Here is an 18,406-nt window from a genome sequence, read left to right on the forward strand (position 1 = left end):
GTAGTGATAACATCATGTTTTACATCTTTTAATGCACACAGGAGAAGCAATTAAAGTATATAAAGTGTTTCTTTTGTGCGTTTTCAGCCTCCAGTGCGTGACGGCCCAGTAACACGCAGTGCCAGCAGAGCCGCCTCTCTTCACTCACTGTCTGATGCCTCCTCTGATTCATTCAATCACTCACCTGGTGAGATGAATAAAACCTCACTTTTCTTCTTTCCTTTTCACTTCCATCAGCCAACGTTAAGTTTAGAGCAGTTCAATGGCATTTATATAACATTGCTTCTATACTGTGTACCAGGAAGATGTCATTGAAATATTATTGCTTTATAGCTCGGCAAATATTCTCACTGCAGAAACAAATAGAACAGCTTTTTACTTTATTCATGGACTTTCATTATGATTCATATTGATTTCGTGGCTCATTTGTATACTCATGTTCTCAGTAGTGTGCTAGCACTTGATGCTGCTTGTGTTTTTGCTCATCTTACATTTAACGTAGTGCTTGAGTTAGCTCAGAAATGCCACAATTTGGAAGTGATTTGTTTTAGCTAAAGCAAAAACATCTTAAAAGACAAAATGGCTATGGTTGATTTATTTATTCATTTTATACTATTTTGAATTTAGCTTCTTGGGGGTGGTGGTCGTCTTCTTCGTTGTCTCTTCCTTTGTTTTTGTAGTAGTAGTTAGTGCTGAGTTATTTCCAGTGTGTTATGACTTTAGATGTAGTTGGCTATAAATGGGTGTTTAAGTTATAGTTTTGCTTCATTTAGCTTTTAACCCCATTTTTGGCATTTTTAGTATGTTCTGCTAATTTTAACTTTTAACAGCTGTTTTACTACTTCTAGCTACTGTCTTATAGCTAATGTTTTTTTTGCGTTGAATACTGTTTGGCTGTTTTCTGTTTTTAGATGTCATGGTCTGCTTGTTTTACTTCAAACGTCTCGGTTTTAGCTTCTCTAACAAGTTTTAGCGGTTATTCCACATTAAGCATATACCCTTTAATTCATCATAAAATGCATTGATGTTTTTGTTGATCTGCTCCAACAGAGTCAGTGGACACCAAGGTGAACATCTGCAGCCTGTACATGATGTACCAGGATGGTGCTAGCAGTCCTGATTCCTGCGAGGACGACACCAAGCTCTCCATGCTACCCCACCTGGCTGACCTGGTCTCTTACAGCATCCAGAAAGTCATAGGCTTTGCCAAGATGATCCCAGGCTTCAGGTATGAGTTGAGAGTTACTGTAAATGAGTTTGGTTAAAAGAAGCCCCACGTTTGTTTTTAAGTGTCTGTTGAAGGGCATCAATATATTTATACTTTGAATTATACTTGTATCATGTGACACTTACTGGCGCAAATTATATTTGAAGGTTGGACATAAAAATAGGAACCTATTTAAAAGAGGAGTTAATTCAGATCATTTATTAAAAAAATAAAGCTTCTGGAGCCAACTACCAGCTGGGGCTGGAGTTTGCATGCTCTCCCATTTGTATCTCCAAGTGGTTTAGCTCTCGCACAGTTTTAAATCATCCAGTTAAGTGAACTGGACAGTTTAAATTGACCCTACATATGTGAATGTATCCATACAAGGCTGTTTCTTCTTTGTGGACAGGAGTGTCCATTGAAGTTGCACTTGGGTCTAAATAATCCGACCAAGCCCCAGCCTGCAGCTATCATCTCCGATTCGACGAATTAACAATAATTACAGGTCCGAATCCGAACACCTCCCCCAACATTTTTAATTAAGCTTTGACTGCTTATACCACCATCTATTATTAAGGGTTGGCGGACGCGCGTGGCTGAGTAAAGGGGGAAGATCGGAGCTGAGGAGCCCTCAAAGCGCATTAAATGCTTCCCCTGCTTCTGCCTGCATCCTGCTCTGACATGTCGGATATTTTGTGATCTCACCTGGTTGGGTCGTAGGTCGCTCGTGTCCGCTGAGTGCAGCGGCTGAATGAACGTCCATTTGGGTTAATGGATGGCTGGCAGTAGTCCATCTGAAGCTTAGCGGAACTTTTTACCTCTTTCAACTGGCTGGTCCGACCGAGTGCGGCTGGTGATTTCATGGCAAGCCACATTTGCATACAATTGGATCGTCGGCCGCGCATGTCCCTGACGCAATAAAAAGCCCGACATCGACCCGGCCCGCACATTAAGCACATTATTATGGCCCGGCCTGGCCTGAATCCATGTCAGGCGGGGCCGGGCTCCGGGTTCAGGTTAGAAATGGCATCTCTAGTGTCCATTGTGTAGCCTGCCACTCGCTCAGTGACCCCCAGAGATGGGCGTCAGTTCACTGTGACCCTGAGTGGAAACAAGCAGGTGTACAGAGAGGATGGTCTTACATTACAAATGACAGTTTCTTCCGTTAGGTTTTATTAAACTCAAATGGATTTTTATTTTTTACTATTGTATTTTGTTTTCTTTTATATAAATCTCATAACTAATTAATCAGTAATGAAATTACCTGTTTTATGGTCTTGTGTGTTTTTAAAATGCATTAAGTTAACATAAATTCATAAATACCTTTTACTATGTTTAGTTATACAAGTTGTAAACATGTGGATTAATCTTAAAATATCAATGTTAGTCCCTGTTGGTTTCTATTACGGTAGTCCCTCGTTTATCGCGGGGGATCCGTACCCTGAAGCCCTGCGATAAGTGGTAAAACTGTGAACTAGGAATAGTAGGATGAGTAGTAAATGGTGTTTTAAACCTTTCCCACACTCTTGCAATATTCTAAACAATGTTTCTAAACGTTCTAAAAGAGCACAGAGTGTCATGATTTCAGCTCCCTGCCTCCTCTGCTCTTTGCCACCTGTAAGCGCTCTTGGCCACGCCCACTTCTCAGCTCTGCACTGAGAACAGCTGATCAGCTGCAGCAAGAAGTTTATCCTGCAGTGTGGGCTGCTCAAATGTGCAGAATGTGCTAAATAATTTAAAATAATTTATTTTAAATAAAAAGTCCAAGCCGATCGTGCGGCTCATCCATCAATCAGCCAATTGTGAGTCATGACCAATCTTATTTTTAGAAACTGCGATAGAGCGAGTCCACGATAAACTAACCGCAAAGTAGCAAGGGACTACTGTATTACGAAGTGTTACTGATTTGATGTTTGTACTTGTAAATGTGCCACATCAGACCAGCAGCACGTACTGATAACAACCTGAAGAGGTTCCCACCTAGCACGCTGATACGCACCCAGAACATTAATGGGTGAGGTGAAACAAACCAGCTCTTCCAAGAAATACTGAAACAAGCTGTAGTTTATGAGATCAACTTAAAAATAACTTAAAAATTGCTATAAATGCAGGCACATGCCAAAACATTATAAAAGGAGAAGCAAATCATTTAATCTGCTCCATATGTTGCCAGATTGCTTTAATTTGTGAAACAGAGAGAATAGAAAAATTTGTGGAATAGCTACTAAGCAATCGTTGGGATATTATCACAATTTTAGACATTTAAAACAAGAATATACAAATAAAGTAAAAGCTAAAACTGATTATGTTTACATGTTATCTAAAATATCTACAAAATTAGATTTTTGGTGGATGAGAAGACAAATGGAACAATCTGCCACACCTTAACAGCTGGAACAATAATTCTACTGTCTATATTCAAACATGATTTTACTCTTTTAATATTGTAGTTTTTATTCCTCCAGGTTTATTATTGTACCTTTAACGTTCAAGAGGTACTGTATTAAAATGCTTTGTTCTTACTGAAGATACAGTGTTTTAGTTATTTTATTTTGGAGATGGAGCTGTGTTTAAATTGTTTAAATGTCTAATGAAACCCAGGACTTCTTTGTTTATGCTGCAAACGCCATTGCAGTTTCACAACCAAACATTCCTGTGGCTCTATGCTTTAATGAGTTTCAGACACAAAATGTTATGTTTTTTTTATTGTTCTAATTTTAGAAACATGTGTTCATAATATGGAGTCACTGATGTCTTTATATTTTTACAGTTTAAATTATGGAGAATTTTTTCTTAAGTATTTTGGTAAACCCACTCATCCCCTTCCAGATGACTCTGTCAATGCCCACATGGGCGTTGAAGTCACCCGGTAGAACGAGGGAATACCCTTATTGTGCCCCTTCCAGGACACCATCCAGAGACTCCAGAAAGGCCGAGCAATCTGAACTGATTTGTTGCATAAGCACTGTCAGAACCAGCAGCCTGAAGCTGTAGAGAGGCAACACTCTCGTTACTGGGAAAAACTCCCAACACCATTCAGCCGGGGGCTTGTGAGTATCCCCACACACCTCAGACACCTCTCTCCCTGGGTAACTCCGGAGTAGGAGAGAGTCCAGCCTCTCTCCAGGGTTGGGTTCCAGAGCCCACGTTGTGCATAGAGGTGAGCCCAACTACATCTAGTTGGTACCACTCAACCTCACACACAAGCTCCAGCTACTCACCAGTGCTGTGACAAGCCACGTCCTTAGAGCTTGTTTATGCCACCAGGAATCTGCATGGCCACAGATCTTCCCTGGCCCTTCCACCCAGCATGCACAGCATCAGACCTTTCCACAGGTGGTGGGTCCACGTGGAGGTGACTTCCTGTCATTTATTCACCAAGCTCCAGGAGCCAAGGCTCGACCACCAGACTCTTACTGACGAGCTCTCCCCCAGACCTGACTCCAAGGAGGTGCCCAGTTTCCCTTTCCTGGCCATGGTTTCCTGATGCATTTGTTGTTTTTTCGTCAAGGTTTTGAATCGCTCTTAGTCTGATCCCTCCCCCAAGACTTGTTTGCCATGGGAGACTCTACCAGGGACTGGTGCCCCCAACAACATAGCACCCAGGATCTAAGGGGTACACAAACCCCTTCACCATGTTAAGGTGGCAATTCTGCTGAGGGGCGGCTTTCAACTCACACCTCCGGGAGTTTTTCCACATGTCTTGTGGGAGGTCGGGCACATGGAATCTTAGTGGACTATGTTGAGGACCTTTATTGCAGATAGCTATGGCCTGAAGGTCATTGGTGCCTGTCGGGGCAGCAACCCGTCTGCATCTGTCAGGGGGACATCAGCGGTGATGGAGTCCGTCAAGCTGAAGAAGGAGAACAAGAACAATGGACAGAAACTGGAAGTTGGTTCCTCAAGAGAGGAGCCTGATAACTGAAAGCTCTACCTACCATTCTGCTCTTGGAAACTCTAGGAACCACAAGTAAACCTGCGATCTGAGAGCGAAGTGTTCTGTTGGGAAAATATGGAACAGTAAGATCTGTATTATAAGCTGGAGCTAGGTTGTTGAGAGCTTTGTAGGTTAGAAGTACAATTTTGAATTCAAGTCTGGACTTGACAGGGAGCCAATGGAGAGAAGCTGAAACTGGAGAGATATGATCTCTCCCACTAACTCCAGTTAAGACTCTGGCAGCAGCATTTTGGATCAACTGAAGACTTTGTGAAGAAGTACTTGGACACCCAGATAACAATTTCAATAGTCCAGCCTAGATGTGACAAATAGCAAAAATCTCCTGTTCCTGGAAATATAAGTAATTCAATAGTTTTACATTTTATTTTATTTTTTAACGAAAAGAAAAGCAGACAGAGCATCTGATTAAATCTTAAGAGAAAAACAGGAATGTTTAGTTCCATCCGTCTTTGTCACTGCACATCATAAAGATCTGCACAGACAGAGCCCGGTTGCTTCAATAAACATCCGATACAGTCATTGTACATGTTGTGCTTTCTCACATACGTGTGTGCTCTTATTTTTGAGTGTAGGTGGTTAAGTAGAACATTTTGACCGATGAATGGCTGCTATCACTTTAATGGATCTCGTGGTGAGCTGGAACAAAGTGTTGTGTGCGTGTGTGCCTTGAATTGGAACAATACAACAACAGACTTTGTATCTGCAGGGAACAGTCAGTAAATTTCCTGCCTGCTTAATGTTCTGCAGGCAAATTACTGAATGTTTTTGCTGTCTGTAATTATTAGCTGTACATAGTTTTATGAACAGCTGTAGAGCGTGTAAGTGAAGGAATCAGCTGATTTTAGTTTTCTATTGTTAGCTTGTGTATAATACATACATGCCTTACAAAAGGCTAAGGCGAATTGTAATAGTTTTTGCTTGTGTGCATGCGCATGCGTGTATTCATTTGCTTGCATCGTTAGCCAAATATCTAATGAACAAGTGGGTGGATGAGAATGAAACTCTCAGAAAGTAATCATTGGATTGGCATCTACTATTGATTACCTTTTGGAGTAAGTCACAATAATCAATAGCATCTAGTCACAGTATTTTGCTTTAGCTGCTGATGCTCATAAAATATAAAATGATTTCCCTTGGACATTACACAACCCTATCAGTTTTTAAATCACACTTTAAAACTACTCTCCTCACCTTGACTTTTGATACCATTTGAGATATTTACTTTTTTTTGTTTATTTTAATTAAATTCAAGTGTTTAGTTTTTATTATAGGGCTGCTTTTTCTTAGTTTTTTTTAGGTTTTATTATGTCTTATGACTGCAGTTGTGTTTTATTGATTGTACTGTACTTCACTCTGGTCCTGTGGTTGTTTAAAGTGCTGTATAAATAAAGCTGGTATAGTATCTGGCTTGTGGACAGCAGCTGAGATTCACACAATGCATTGTTCCTTTATGAAAATGGGCTTTTATGTACTTTATGTTGCATAAATAATACATAAATTCATCTCTGTGGACAGTGATTTTTGTAAAATGTATTGTTTTCATAGATGTTTTGTTTGTACTCGAAAGCAATGAGTAAAATAAAAACGAAACATATTTGTTTAATAAACTTTAAATGACCTGTGTCCAATCAAGCTCAAATATGTATAGTGTTTGCAACTAATCTTGTATATATTTTTGTTGCGTAGCACTTTATTGTTATATCTATGAACTTTTATGGGCACCAGTAAATGCATTATGAGCCTTACAGTCATATTTATTAGTCTAGTGCAAAAAGAATTATGACTGTATTTTTCCATTAACTAAAGCAAGATGAACATGGAAATATGGCCTTTTAAATTATGCACCGATGGTTCTCCAAGATGATAAAAAGCAGCACCAACTCTCACTCTGTAACACAACTTGCACCAGGTTGTGAACATTTAAATTACATTTGCGCTTGTGTTTGCTTTCCAGAGATCTGACTGCAGAGGACCAGATCGCTTTGTTAAAGTCGAGCGCCATCGAAATCATCATGCTGCGCTCCAACCAGTCGTTCAGTCTGGATGACATGTCCTGGAGCTGCGGAGGACCCGATTTTAAATACTGCGTCACCGATGTTACAAAAGGTCTGTGTCGTGTCCCTCTCTTAAAGAAATGCAGACGTGAATTTGGCCATTGAAGACTGACAGCTGCGTGTCAGGCCTTATTATTATTTTTTCACGTTATATAAATACGTGAACCCACAGCACGTTAGTTTGGACACTTGGTTGCTGATTTTACTCACAGTGCAAGTTTTCCTTTTACCACCTCATGTTCCTCAGAAAGTTTTTTTAAGGCCACACAAGAACAAACTCGAGGGTAGAAAAGTGTTCATTGTTGAAGTAAACGAGACTGATGAGATTTTCTCCCATCTTATGTAAGAGAGGCTCATAAAGTCCACTGACAAGCTGCTTCTCTGTGCACTTCTGCCCTTTACTGCGAGGTTTTGATTTCAGGAATTTTCATAGAAACACTAAAGCTGCCACAGACGACACCCCCACCCACCCACACACACACACACACACACACTGCTAAGAATAAATACTCTATTCAGTACACATAAAGAACAATGATTTTGTTTTTAAACCATTGACGTTAAAAAGTAGATTTTCATTCCCAAGTCAAAGCCAGGTTTCATAAATGTTTCGCTGCATAGTTCAAAAACACCTCTAGCAGACTGTTAACGGTGCAATCCTCCACAGCGGGTCACACCCTGGAGCTGCTGGAGCCGCTGGTTAAGTTCCAAGTCGGTCTGAAGAAACTCAACCTGCAGGAGGAGGAACATGTGCTGCTCATGGCCATCTGTCTGCTGTCTCCAGGTACTGCTGGTGTTCATAAAGGAACTTTTTACCCAATGTGATTTACTTAAATTATTATTATTATTATTATTTTTGCTGGCACGCCATCAAAGTATACTTCATAGTGTTGGTGTTAGGTTTGTTCTCTGACCTAGATTTATTCTAACATCACTATTTGCTGCAGGCTGCCAGTAAAATATATAAAACCTGTTCCTGGAAGACATCTGTCTCTGTTCAACATATGACGAGCCTAATATTGTAGCAGAACAAAATGAATGCCTCGTCATTTAAAGTAATCAAGCAGCGCATTCATGTCAAAACTAATTTTTCCAATAACAAAGTGTTATAAGAAGGAACTAGAGTAGTCCCTCGCTACTTCGCGGTTCGTTTTTTGCGGACTCGCTCTATCGCGGTTTTTCAAAATACGATTGGACGTGACTCACAATTGGCTGATTGATGGATGAGCTGCACGATCGGTGTGGAATTTTTAAAATCACGAAACGACAAACTGGTAGCATTTAATCAAACATCTAGATATTATTACTGACTTATGTGGGGTGGGTAAAAGACGTGAAAGTAAAATCAAATTATAATCCAACAGATCTGAGACTTTCTCACATGCTGCATTTCAAGCAAATACTTTGTGCACCCAACCTCTTTTCTTGTCCTGCAGACCGCCCTGGTGTTCAAGACCATGCTCGCATTGAACAGCTTCAGGATCGCCTGTCTGAGGTGTTACAGGCCTACATCCGGGTCAACCACCCAGGGGGAGGCCTCCTCTACGCCAAGATGATCCAGAAACTGGCCGACCTTCGCAGTCTGAACGAGGAGCACTCCAAGCAGTACCGCTCTCTTTCCTTCCAGCCCGAGCACAGCATGCAGCTCACCCCGCTCGTCCTGGAGGTGTTCGGCAGCGAGGTGTCGTAGCACCGCGGGAGGGGGAGGATAAACATTTGCATTTACACACACTCATCACACACAGGATGATTAACCAACCCTGGCAGTCTTTTCCTCAAGAAAAATGAAGCCTTCATAAAAACTTTGAACAAGTGGGGAAAAGATGGATGCTCACATACGTAGACAAATATCTTCGGGATCCCCTCATTTCCCCGATCATCCAAACTAAACGTCAACCATAACAAGACCTCTTGATTCACAAACACAAGACGTGCAAATAAGCTGAAGGTTCCTGCAGCTCTCGGATCACCAGATTATATTCTAACCTTTGTAAAGACAATACTGCAAAACAGAATTTCTCATTTGCTTATGCAGGTATTTTAACTCGCTCATCCTCACTAATTTTCCACACCGTCAAAATCCAACTTTTTGTTTCCATCACCATCTCTCTGGAGTTCGCTCCCTGCAGTTTTATCGTACAGTGAAGACGACCCGATGTCTGTCTGTCGCACCCCTTTCACCATCATCATCCTCATGACTTTTCTCAGTGTTAACGACACATGACGGTGACTGGAAAAAAACAAAACAACAAATCCTCAGTTTTACATCTTTTTTACCCACGCTGGGTAATAAACTGTGTAGATAGCTACAACCTGTTGGTTTACAGTTTTTAACAGCAAAGGCATCCAAATATGTTCAACATCCAAGGCTATAAGCAAGCTGTTAGTAAAATATTAGAAAAACGTGGACTGTAGGTTTATAAACGCTTTGCTATGATGCGAGCTACAGGTGCGTTTTCTGATGTTTTCTCCTGCCTTGCGAAACTTCATATGAAAGAAACAAACAAAAAAAAAACAAGACGACTGATGTGTGAGAATGGAAATGAGGGGAAGAAAGAAGCGATTTGCATGAACGAGGTCAGGAGGCTGATAGATGGAGGGAGGTGTAGTTGTTCATAATGACAATGTAACAAAAGGAAGAATGTATGTATAATTCTATATAGTTAAATACAATAAGTATACGCATATATTTGCATATGGTATCAGTCAAACAGTACTGTTTGACTTGTACGCTGTAAAGAAAGAAACTTCTGAGAGTGTTGAATAGCAGATGTTTTTAAGGCTCCTCCTCAGTTACGTATGTATATGTTCTCTTATTTTGAAAAGACGATGTATGCAAATGTGCTGAGAGTATGAGGAGCCTTTCTATTTTTGCTACGTGTACAGTGTGTGAGGGAATAGATGGACCACAAGGGGGTGCATATACAGACTCTGACTGAAGGTATTGTGCAACAAAGCACTTTTCTGTTCTACTTTCTGATTTTTTTAAATTTTTTTGGACCTGTGAAGTTGGTAGATTGACTTACGCAAACATAACTTCATGTTTTGTGGGGGTGGCTTTTATTCAGAAATTTTTTTGTTTGGCTCTTTGGATTGCTGCTAGGACAGAGCTAGATAGTTGGACAGAAACCAGCTGCCAGCTGTTGCCTCAGGGAAAGTTTTTCTGATGATATTGTGTTTTTATGGCGCGTGCGTGAGAGTTTGTGTGCGCGGGCGAGTGCGTGAATGTAGCGTAAACTTACAATCAGGAGACGGCGATTGTTTCTGAAGCTCTAGGCATCACTGTGATTTGTAATCATACTGAATAACAGCATAAGGAAGCTAAGAGATAAACATTTAAAAAAAGATCACACACTACTCATTCCTAAGCTCATCTAATTATTAAAAACAAAATTATTTCACAGGTTCATACATTCTGTAAGAGAATAACATTTCTAGGTACATGAAAGGTAATTGCATCCACCTTCTGTCTTCTTTATTTAGGGCATAGTAAGTAAATGTTTTAAAGATGGTAGCAGCGAAGAGTTGTAGAAGTGTACAGGAGAGAAATGCTTCAGGTCCTACTAAAACTAGGACAGCGAGGTGAAGCACGAGGACTTTTATGAACCGACGATAAAGTTAAGCCTCCTATCTTTATGCCACAGGATGCCATTTCAACACCAGCCACATAAGCAAGGTTTATCACTACTTTATCACTACATATCATATTTCCGTTGACATGGTGCATGCTCACACCTCACGCAGGCCTGGATCACCCCCTTGTGGACAAACCTTGTAAATACCACTTGCTTAGTCTGTAAATAGAAGCTAGCGTAGGTAAAATACTAAGAGTTGAACTGGGAAGTTGCTCTGGAGATGCTCTTATATATGCAATTAAGAGACTGACTTTTCTGTTGTATTCAGCTTGAACGGACAGCGGAGCAAAACCTGATGAATTTATTGAGTTGTTTAGGAAAGTTCTGTGTAAACAGTTAATGTCTTTTTTAAGACTTTGGAATTTATTGCAAACGTCTAAATCACAGCTTAAACATTTGAAATGTATCTTGATGATACTAAAACTATTAAAATAGCCCTTCTAAAGTTATGGGATTCATGAACTTAATTGCTCTATATTGAGAATTTAAACTATATTTTAATTTCTCTGCTCAACACAGAAAGCTTTCTGGCAGACTTTTAAAATATACTCAAACAACTCAATAAGTTCTTTGCTATTAAATATTTTGTCTGTCCAGTCCAAGAATATGGATGTACGTCTTTTCTCTCTTTCAATCAATAAGCTTTTTGACAATATGACAATATATACAGTATATTTCCACTTTGGTAAATAACTTTTTTTTTCTTCTAGTCAAGATTGTTGATTTTATTGAGTGGCAGGGTATACTTTCTAGGTTGGCTTTCTGCTCTGGAGCTGTTTTATTTTTTATTTTTTTCATGAACAACATTAATCTCTGGAGACTTTAAGCGTGCATGATCGAGCTCTCCTGAATTTTACGTCACCAGACTTTACCACAAGGGTGAGGATGAGAAACCCTTTGTGTGACGGAAGGAGCGACGTTTTTCTAAGAGCTGTTCTTTCAACGGAAACATCTAAACCATCGTCAGCCTACGTAAATGTGCAGCTTGCTTTTCATGTCAAACTCAAGTGATCATTCAGTAACACTGCCTCAACTGAACTGATACAGGAACTAGCCAGTGACGAACTGTTTCAGAAACATCTTCGGCGTGCCTCTTCATTCATCAACCAACCATCTAACCACCTCTTCTACAATAGACAGCTACAGCAAGATTTCTCTTCATAGCTTTAAGTTAGCAGCCAGCTAATCTTTGCTTTGGAAATCTGATGCACCAAGGCCTGATGGGAAGCTGGGATTCGGGGGGAGCAGCTGCTGTGGAACTGGATATGTTTTAAAGTGACTCACCCTTTGGATCGGACCTCCACGAGTCTGTAAAATTTGTATAAAGATCATAGGAGACAAAAGTATTTTAAAATTTGCCACATGTAGATGTAGTGACTTGCTGTACAGGCGTAGAGTGCAGAGACTGACTGAGATGTTGCCTCTGAAATCCAAAGTGTAACATTATCTTTTTGTTTTGCTTTGTCTCACTTCGCGATTCTTAGAGTTCGAACTTTTAACAGTCATGGTTTGTTAAATATCATCTAAAGACTTTATGCTCAGTGTCAATACATCATCAAAATGAATGCAGGGCAGGGTGACGGGGTGAGAGTCTGCACGGTTTTTGGGGGTTCAGCGAGGGTCTCATCGCTTGTTTACCTCTTTCTGCTGCTGATTGGTGACTATTCTCTGGGAATAATTTCAAAATGTTTTTTGTCATTTTCAAGCTATGGAGCTTTATACCTCAGCAAATCTGGCTATCGCTTTTACACTAATGGGTGACCTTGTTGCTCAGTGGTTGTCAAATGTTTGTACAACGTGCCACCTCAAAAGATAATGAAGGGTTTAGCTTTCCAGATAGCTGAGGGCCTGTTAAAGAAGAACGGGAAAAAAACATACTTTGTTTTGCCAAATTCTTATAAAATAAAACTTTTTTTTTTTTTAAACGATACTCTTAAAAAAGTTAATTTAGGGATGCACCAATACTGGGTCTGATTCTTTGTACTATTAGAAGTATTCTGATACCACGGTATGTGAGACTTCTTAATGGCGGCGTCACATTCACCTTTCAGCTGAGCAGTCAGGTGGTAGTGGAGGAGCCATGTCGGCTGTGTATGGGGTGGGGGGCGTAGTTGGCTGTCCTGATCTGCGCTTCGTACCAGCAGGTGGCGGTCATGGATGACAAGGTTGTTTGCTAACTGCTAATAACACCTCAGGTAGAAAAAGAAGCGGTGTGAAGGTATTTTAACGTGAACAATGATGATAAAAGTAAAGCGGAATGCAAGTTATGCTTCGTAAAGTTATTAAGAGGTGGGACAAAGTCACTTTGAACAAAAGCAATTTAAACACCACTTTCAGGGGGAAGGGCAGGCTGCAGACTTACTAAGCAGAAAAGGATTCTGGGAACAGACACATCTGAGCACATCTGCAGTCTCACCGCTCCCCGTTGGTCTCTTCTGGAAGACTGTTGCTGTCCAGGTGTTATTTGAGGAGTTAACATAAAAATTAAACTCCTCTGATTTTCAAAGTAATTGCAAGACGTGTGATTATATAAAGGGTTCCCAACCCTGGTCCTTGAGGAACACCATCCTGCGTGTTTCAGTTGTTTCCTGCTCCAACATGCCTGATTCAGTGATTCAATTATTTCCTCAAGTTCTGCAGAAGTTAATCACCCATTCTTTCAAATCAGGCAAGTCAAATCATGGAAACAAGTAAAACATGCAGGACGGTGTTCCTCAAGGACCAGTGTTGGGAACCTCTCGATTATATTGCACTTAGTTTTGTTACTCCCTAATGGCAAGTACTTAAATGTCGGTTCTTGTACTTTGATTTGAAAGAGATGTGGTATTTTTCATTCAACCTTTATTTAGACAAGTAAATCCCATTGAGCCTCGAGGACTCATTTACAAGAGAGACCTGATATTATTGGTACATTATTGGTATTGGTGCATCCCTAAGCCAAACTTTTAAACAGGCTGATACAGTTTGTGCGTGTGTGTACCAGGAGAGTGTGTGTCACTAACGGTACACAAACCACAGTGTGAGAACTATGAGCTGACGTTTTGGTGCTCAACGAACCTTAAAAAAATTGTTGTAGTCTCTCTTCCCCTCGTAGCCCTCGTCCCCTCAACCCAGGTCAGCAGCTCCACCTCAGTAGCCTTACAAAGACCTCACTAAGCTGGAGACATTTACCAGATACCTCAGTCACACGATGATTTTGTACAATAGCCTTTTAAGGGAGCCAAACACACTTTGCATACACTCACACTACAACTCGCCTCAGCAACCTTCAGTGTTTCTTTTCGATGTCGACTGTACAGAGAGCCAGGCGTTGTACGATGAGGGATGTCCTGTAGGATCCTGTTGCCGTTACAGGCCAATCAGTATACGAGCGGATCCCAATGTTCCTAAATGTCACCGGTCACTCTGCTTTACTCACACTCTCCTCGTTTCTGCCTCTTTCTGTATATTCTCTGTCGTGACTGTCTCCGTCTGGACAAACAGCTGGTGTTCTGCTAAGCTTCGGCACTGTTTAACCAAAAATACTACCTCTCCTGTCTGCTCATATAAATATATATTTTTTTTGTTGCAGCATTATTGTGTCTAATATAAAATATACATTTTTTTAAACACTAATTTAGATTTTTTTTTTTCTTGTGTGTATATGTACAGTAGTATTCCCTATTAGCTTTATTTTAAATGCTGGATAAATTTTACCTCAAATTTTATGTAAGCCTAGAAATCTTAAATCTGCAGTGCGGAGCTTTGGACTCCTCCCTTGTGGCTGTTAGAGAGATAACGGTAACATTTTTATTGCAACATTATGATCTATATCACCAATAATGTGTTTATTCTTGTAGTTATTTTAAATTTTGTTATTTTGGCTGATAAATCCCTTCAGAGTTTTTTTTTTTTCTCATTAGTCTGATCTTCTTTTCTGTCACAACCCTTAAACACACAAAGCAGTCCTTGCTTATTGATATAAAGTAAATATTTGACATCTAAATAAAAAGACTCGGAAAGGCTCGGAGTTCTTATGACTAGAAAAAAAGTCAAGAATGTGCCGCAGCCAGATTTCTTAGTAAAAAGACTAGCGGTCGTCATTCCACAGGATTATGTAGTAAAGTAAAACGAGCGACGCACCTTTTGCACTTTTTTTTTTTTTTACTTAAATGTACTTTATGACAGAGCTAATCTGGTCTTTCAACTTAACACTTTAGAAATTTGTGCTAAACGTTCATCTAAATCTAAAAGTCCAGCTCTTATGTCTCTGAATAAGAGGACTCTTTTCCACTTTTCCCACAATGCACCTTTGTTGGAAGTAAGGTTACTTTTAAACCTGAACGTGATAATTTGTTGTTCCTTTCTCTTATATGTGACAAAGAACTCTTATTTTTTATTTTTTTAAGTCGAAAAATGCTTTTTAGTAGCAACTTGGACCTACAAAATCTATAGATTTCCTGACTGATGTAGCTTTAGCTGAGGGAGCAGATGTTTATATTTCAGGTATTTTAAAGTTCCTTTTACAGAAGAGCGTTAGAAATGCCTAAAAAACTTGTTTGCACAGTTTGTACAATACATCTTTCATAACTAGTTCTTAAACTGTTATTAAAACTCGTCAAATACAAATGTTTCCTAAAATTAATGAATAGTAATCACTAACCATAAATAAAACAAGTTAACTTTGACCTAACAGCCTTTTAATGTAGGGGTTCCCAACTCTGATCCTTGAGGAACACCATCCTGCATGTTTTAGTTGTTTTTCTGCCCCAATGCACCTGATTTTAATAAATGGGTGATTAACAGGGTCTTTAAATCATGAGGAAGTCATTAAATCACTGAATCAAGTGTGTTGGAGCAGTGAAACAACTAAAACATGCAGGATGGTGTTCCTCAAGGACCAGGGTTGGGAACCACTGCAATCTCCAATTCTGTAAAAAATCGCAACTTGTTTAAATAAAATTAAAAAAGAAGGCAGTGATGTGCAAATCTCATAAACACGCATTTTATCACAATAAAACATCCATCCATTATCTTTTACCCGCTTCTTCCATTTTGGGTCACGGGGGTCGCCGGTGCCCATGTCCAGCAATCACTGTGTGAGGGGCGGGGTACACCCTGGACAGGTCGCAAGTCCATCACTGGGACACAATAAAACAATAAATGTGAAATGTTCAATTAAAAAATATACTTTTTAAAATAAATTAGCTTATTTTGATGTCAGCAACACCTGAAAATGTTAAGGAGTCATGTTTCTGTGAAGCATCCCCTCTTCCTTTAACAACTGTCTGAACGTTTAGGAACTGACGAGACCAGCTGCTCGACTGTTTGGAGATGAAGTCTCCATTTTTATCTGATGCAGAATTCTAGCTGTTCAAAGGTCGTGTACGTTTATCTCCTCTAGCTGTTTCTCATCACTTTGTCCTACAGCATTTTGTTGCCCCTCTGCAATCTTTTCAAGGATATGTTGCTGCCATCAAATTTGAATTTACCTTATACTTTCTTAATTTCATAGCGTAGACATTTGATGTTTACCATACAGTAGTCCCTCGTTTATCGCAGGGGATCCGTACCCTGAAGCCCCGCGTTAAGTGAAAAACCACGAAGTAGGAATAGTAGTACTAGTAGTAAGTATCTGTTTATTTTATTGTGTGTATATATATATACATATATATATATATATATATACATAAGTTGTTTTAAACCCCACACTCTTGCAAGATTCTAAATAATGTTTCTAAACTCTAAACGCTCTAAAAGCACAGAATGTCATGATTTCAGCTCCTTGCCTCCGCTGCACCCAGCCACCTGCAAGAGCTCTTGGCCACGCCCACTTCGCTCTGCACGGAGAACAGCTGATCAGCTGCAGCAAGAAGTTTATCCTGCAGTATGGGCTGCACAAATGTGCAGGAGGTGCTAAATAATTTTAAATAATTTATTTTAAATAAAAATGCCATGTCGATCGTGCGGCTCATCTATCAATCAGCCATTATGTGTGGTGTCCAATCTTATTTTGAAAAACTGCGATAAACGACCCGCGAAGTGGCGAGGGACTACTGTATTCCGTTGTTTACGAAATGTGTGCTTTATGAGATTAGCAAATCATTGCATTTGTTTAAATTTACATTTTACACAACCTCCACAAACGTTTTCAGAATCGAGGAATTTGAGGCTGAATTGTGCACAACTAAAAATACTATTCAGAGATTAGCGATGCCGTTCCTCTTGATCTATAACTTTTCTGCTCTAAAAATGTAAAATCAGAAACCGGCTAAAGCCTGGCACTAACGCCCTTCAGCTCACATCTGTCAGGTCTTTTCATCTCCTTTATTTTGCCGAAGCTCTCATCAGACCTCTATAAGGGTTTGCAACATTGGGATCCTATTTTAGTTGTTCTACAAATAGTGATTGGTTTTGTTTGCTTTGACACACACACACACACACACTAGCCCACCACTTTCAGCCCTCTGCCATCTTTTGTTCCTGCAGCTCTGGTTCAAAATGTTGATTTTATTTGTTGCATTCATTTAGTTTTCCGTGAACCAGGCCTTCAGATTGTGCGCGCTGTGAACGGCACTCGTTAGCCTTTAGTGATCATCTCACTTTATATCCATGTCAAAGTTAACGCTCCCCTTCAGTTTTAACAGCACGCAGGACAGTTTCAGTAAAAGGCTGTTTCTTTGCATGAGCTTCTTCCCACTTTTAAGTAGAATAAATGAGTTTCACCTGAAGCATGTGTCTCACAGCTGCAAAGTCTAAAGGTCATTTGAAGCAGACATTTGGCTGAAAATCAGACGAATGAAAACGGACGGATGGAAAGTTTGGACCCGAACAGATTGTCATTGCTCTGATCGCGTTACTTTGCTACCTCTTTAAACGTGCTCGCTCATACACACACATGCACCTGAAACATCTGCATTCACAGGTGAACTCATTGACTGATACAAACAAAAAAAAAAGGACAGTGAACGCATCGCGCTCATTCAGACAAACATACACACGTGTGCACTTCTTGTTCCCTCACCAGCAGTTTTTTGCCAATGATGCACTTGTGTTTTTGTCTCCTATATGCTCTGCAGAACGTATGAAGTCTGGAAGCGATTTATTATCTTTGTTTAGGTTTTTTTTTTTTTTTTTTTTTTAATCTTTTTTTAAAATCTTCTAATCTCTAAAAAAAAAAAAAAAAAAACCTGGGCTAGACAGGTGATTTGAAATGAATAGATTTTGAACTTGTATGTACATTTTAGAAAGTGTTGTGTCTTTTTGAACGAAAATAGAAATTCACATGCTGCTCAGCTCATTTGTACCTTGGTGTGCCTCAAACCCGCAGCCTTATTTTGGGACAATATCAGGGGTTTTAAACCGGAATACAAAACAGTCTGTATCAAATAGTTTTATTTTGTTTTTTTTTTTAATCTTTTTTATTTACACATTTGTTATAATTAATGTAACAAATTTACAAACCAATAAGTAGCTTGTTTGTGGGAGGTGTGTGTCCTCTGCGAATGTGCCGAGTCACTATTTATACTGGTTGTGATTTATCCAGTCCCTTTTATTTATTCCCCCCCCCCCC

At 39.8% G+C, this 18,406-nt stretch overlaps 1 protein-coding gene across 1 annotated transcript in view; it reads left to right on the plus strand.

Annotated features, from left to right (window-relative positions):
- The window catches only part of LOC119417733 (vitamin D3 receptor A), a 71,385-nt gene extending 61,992 nt beyond the window's left edge, over nucleotides 1-9,393 (plus strand). The window contains exons 6-10 of the mRNA XM_037685016.1: nucleotides 88-187; nucleotides 1,051-1,228; nucleotides 7,120-7,271; nucleotides 7,887-8,003; nucleotides 8,656-9,393. Coding sequence (XP_037540944.1) covers nucleotides 88-187; nucleotides 1,051-1,228; nucleotides 7,120-7,271; nucleotides 7,887-8,003; nucleotides 8,656-8,909 — 801 coding nt within the window. The 3' untranslated portion in view covers nucleotides 8,910-9,393. The remainder of the gene's footprint in view (nucleotides 1-87; nucleotides 188-1,050; nucleotides 1,229-7,119; nucleotides 7,272-7,886; nucleotides 8,004-8,655) is intronic.
- Nucleotides 9,394-18,406: the final 9,013 nt, after the last annotated feature.

This window comes from Nematolebias whitei, chromosome 11 (assembly GCF_014905685.2).
Source record: "Nematolebias whitei isolate Nwh7 chromosome 11, NemWhi1, whole genome shotgun sequence".
Lineage (NCBI taxonomy): Eukaryota > Metazoa > Chordata > Actinopteri > Cyprinodontiformes > Rivulidae > Nematolebias > Nematolebias whitei.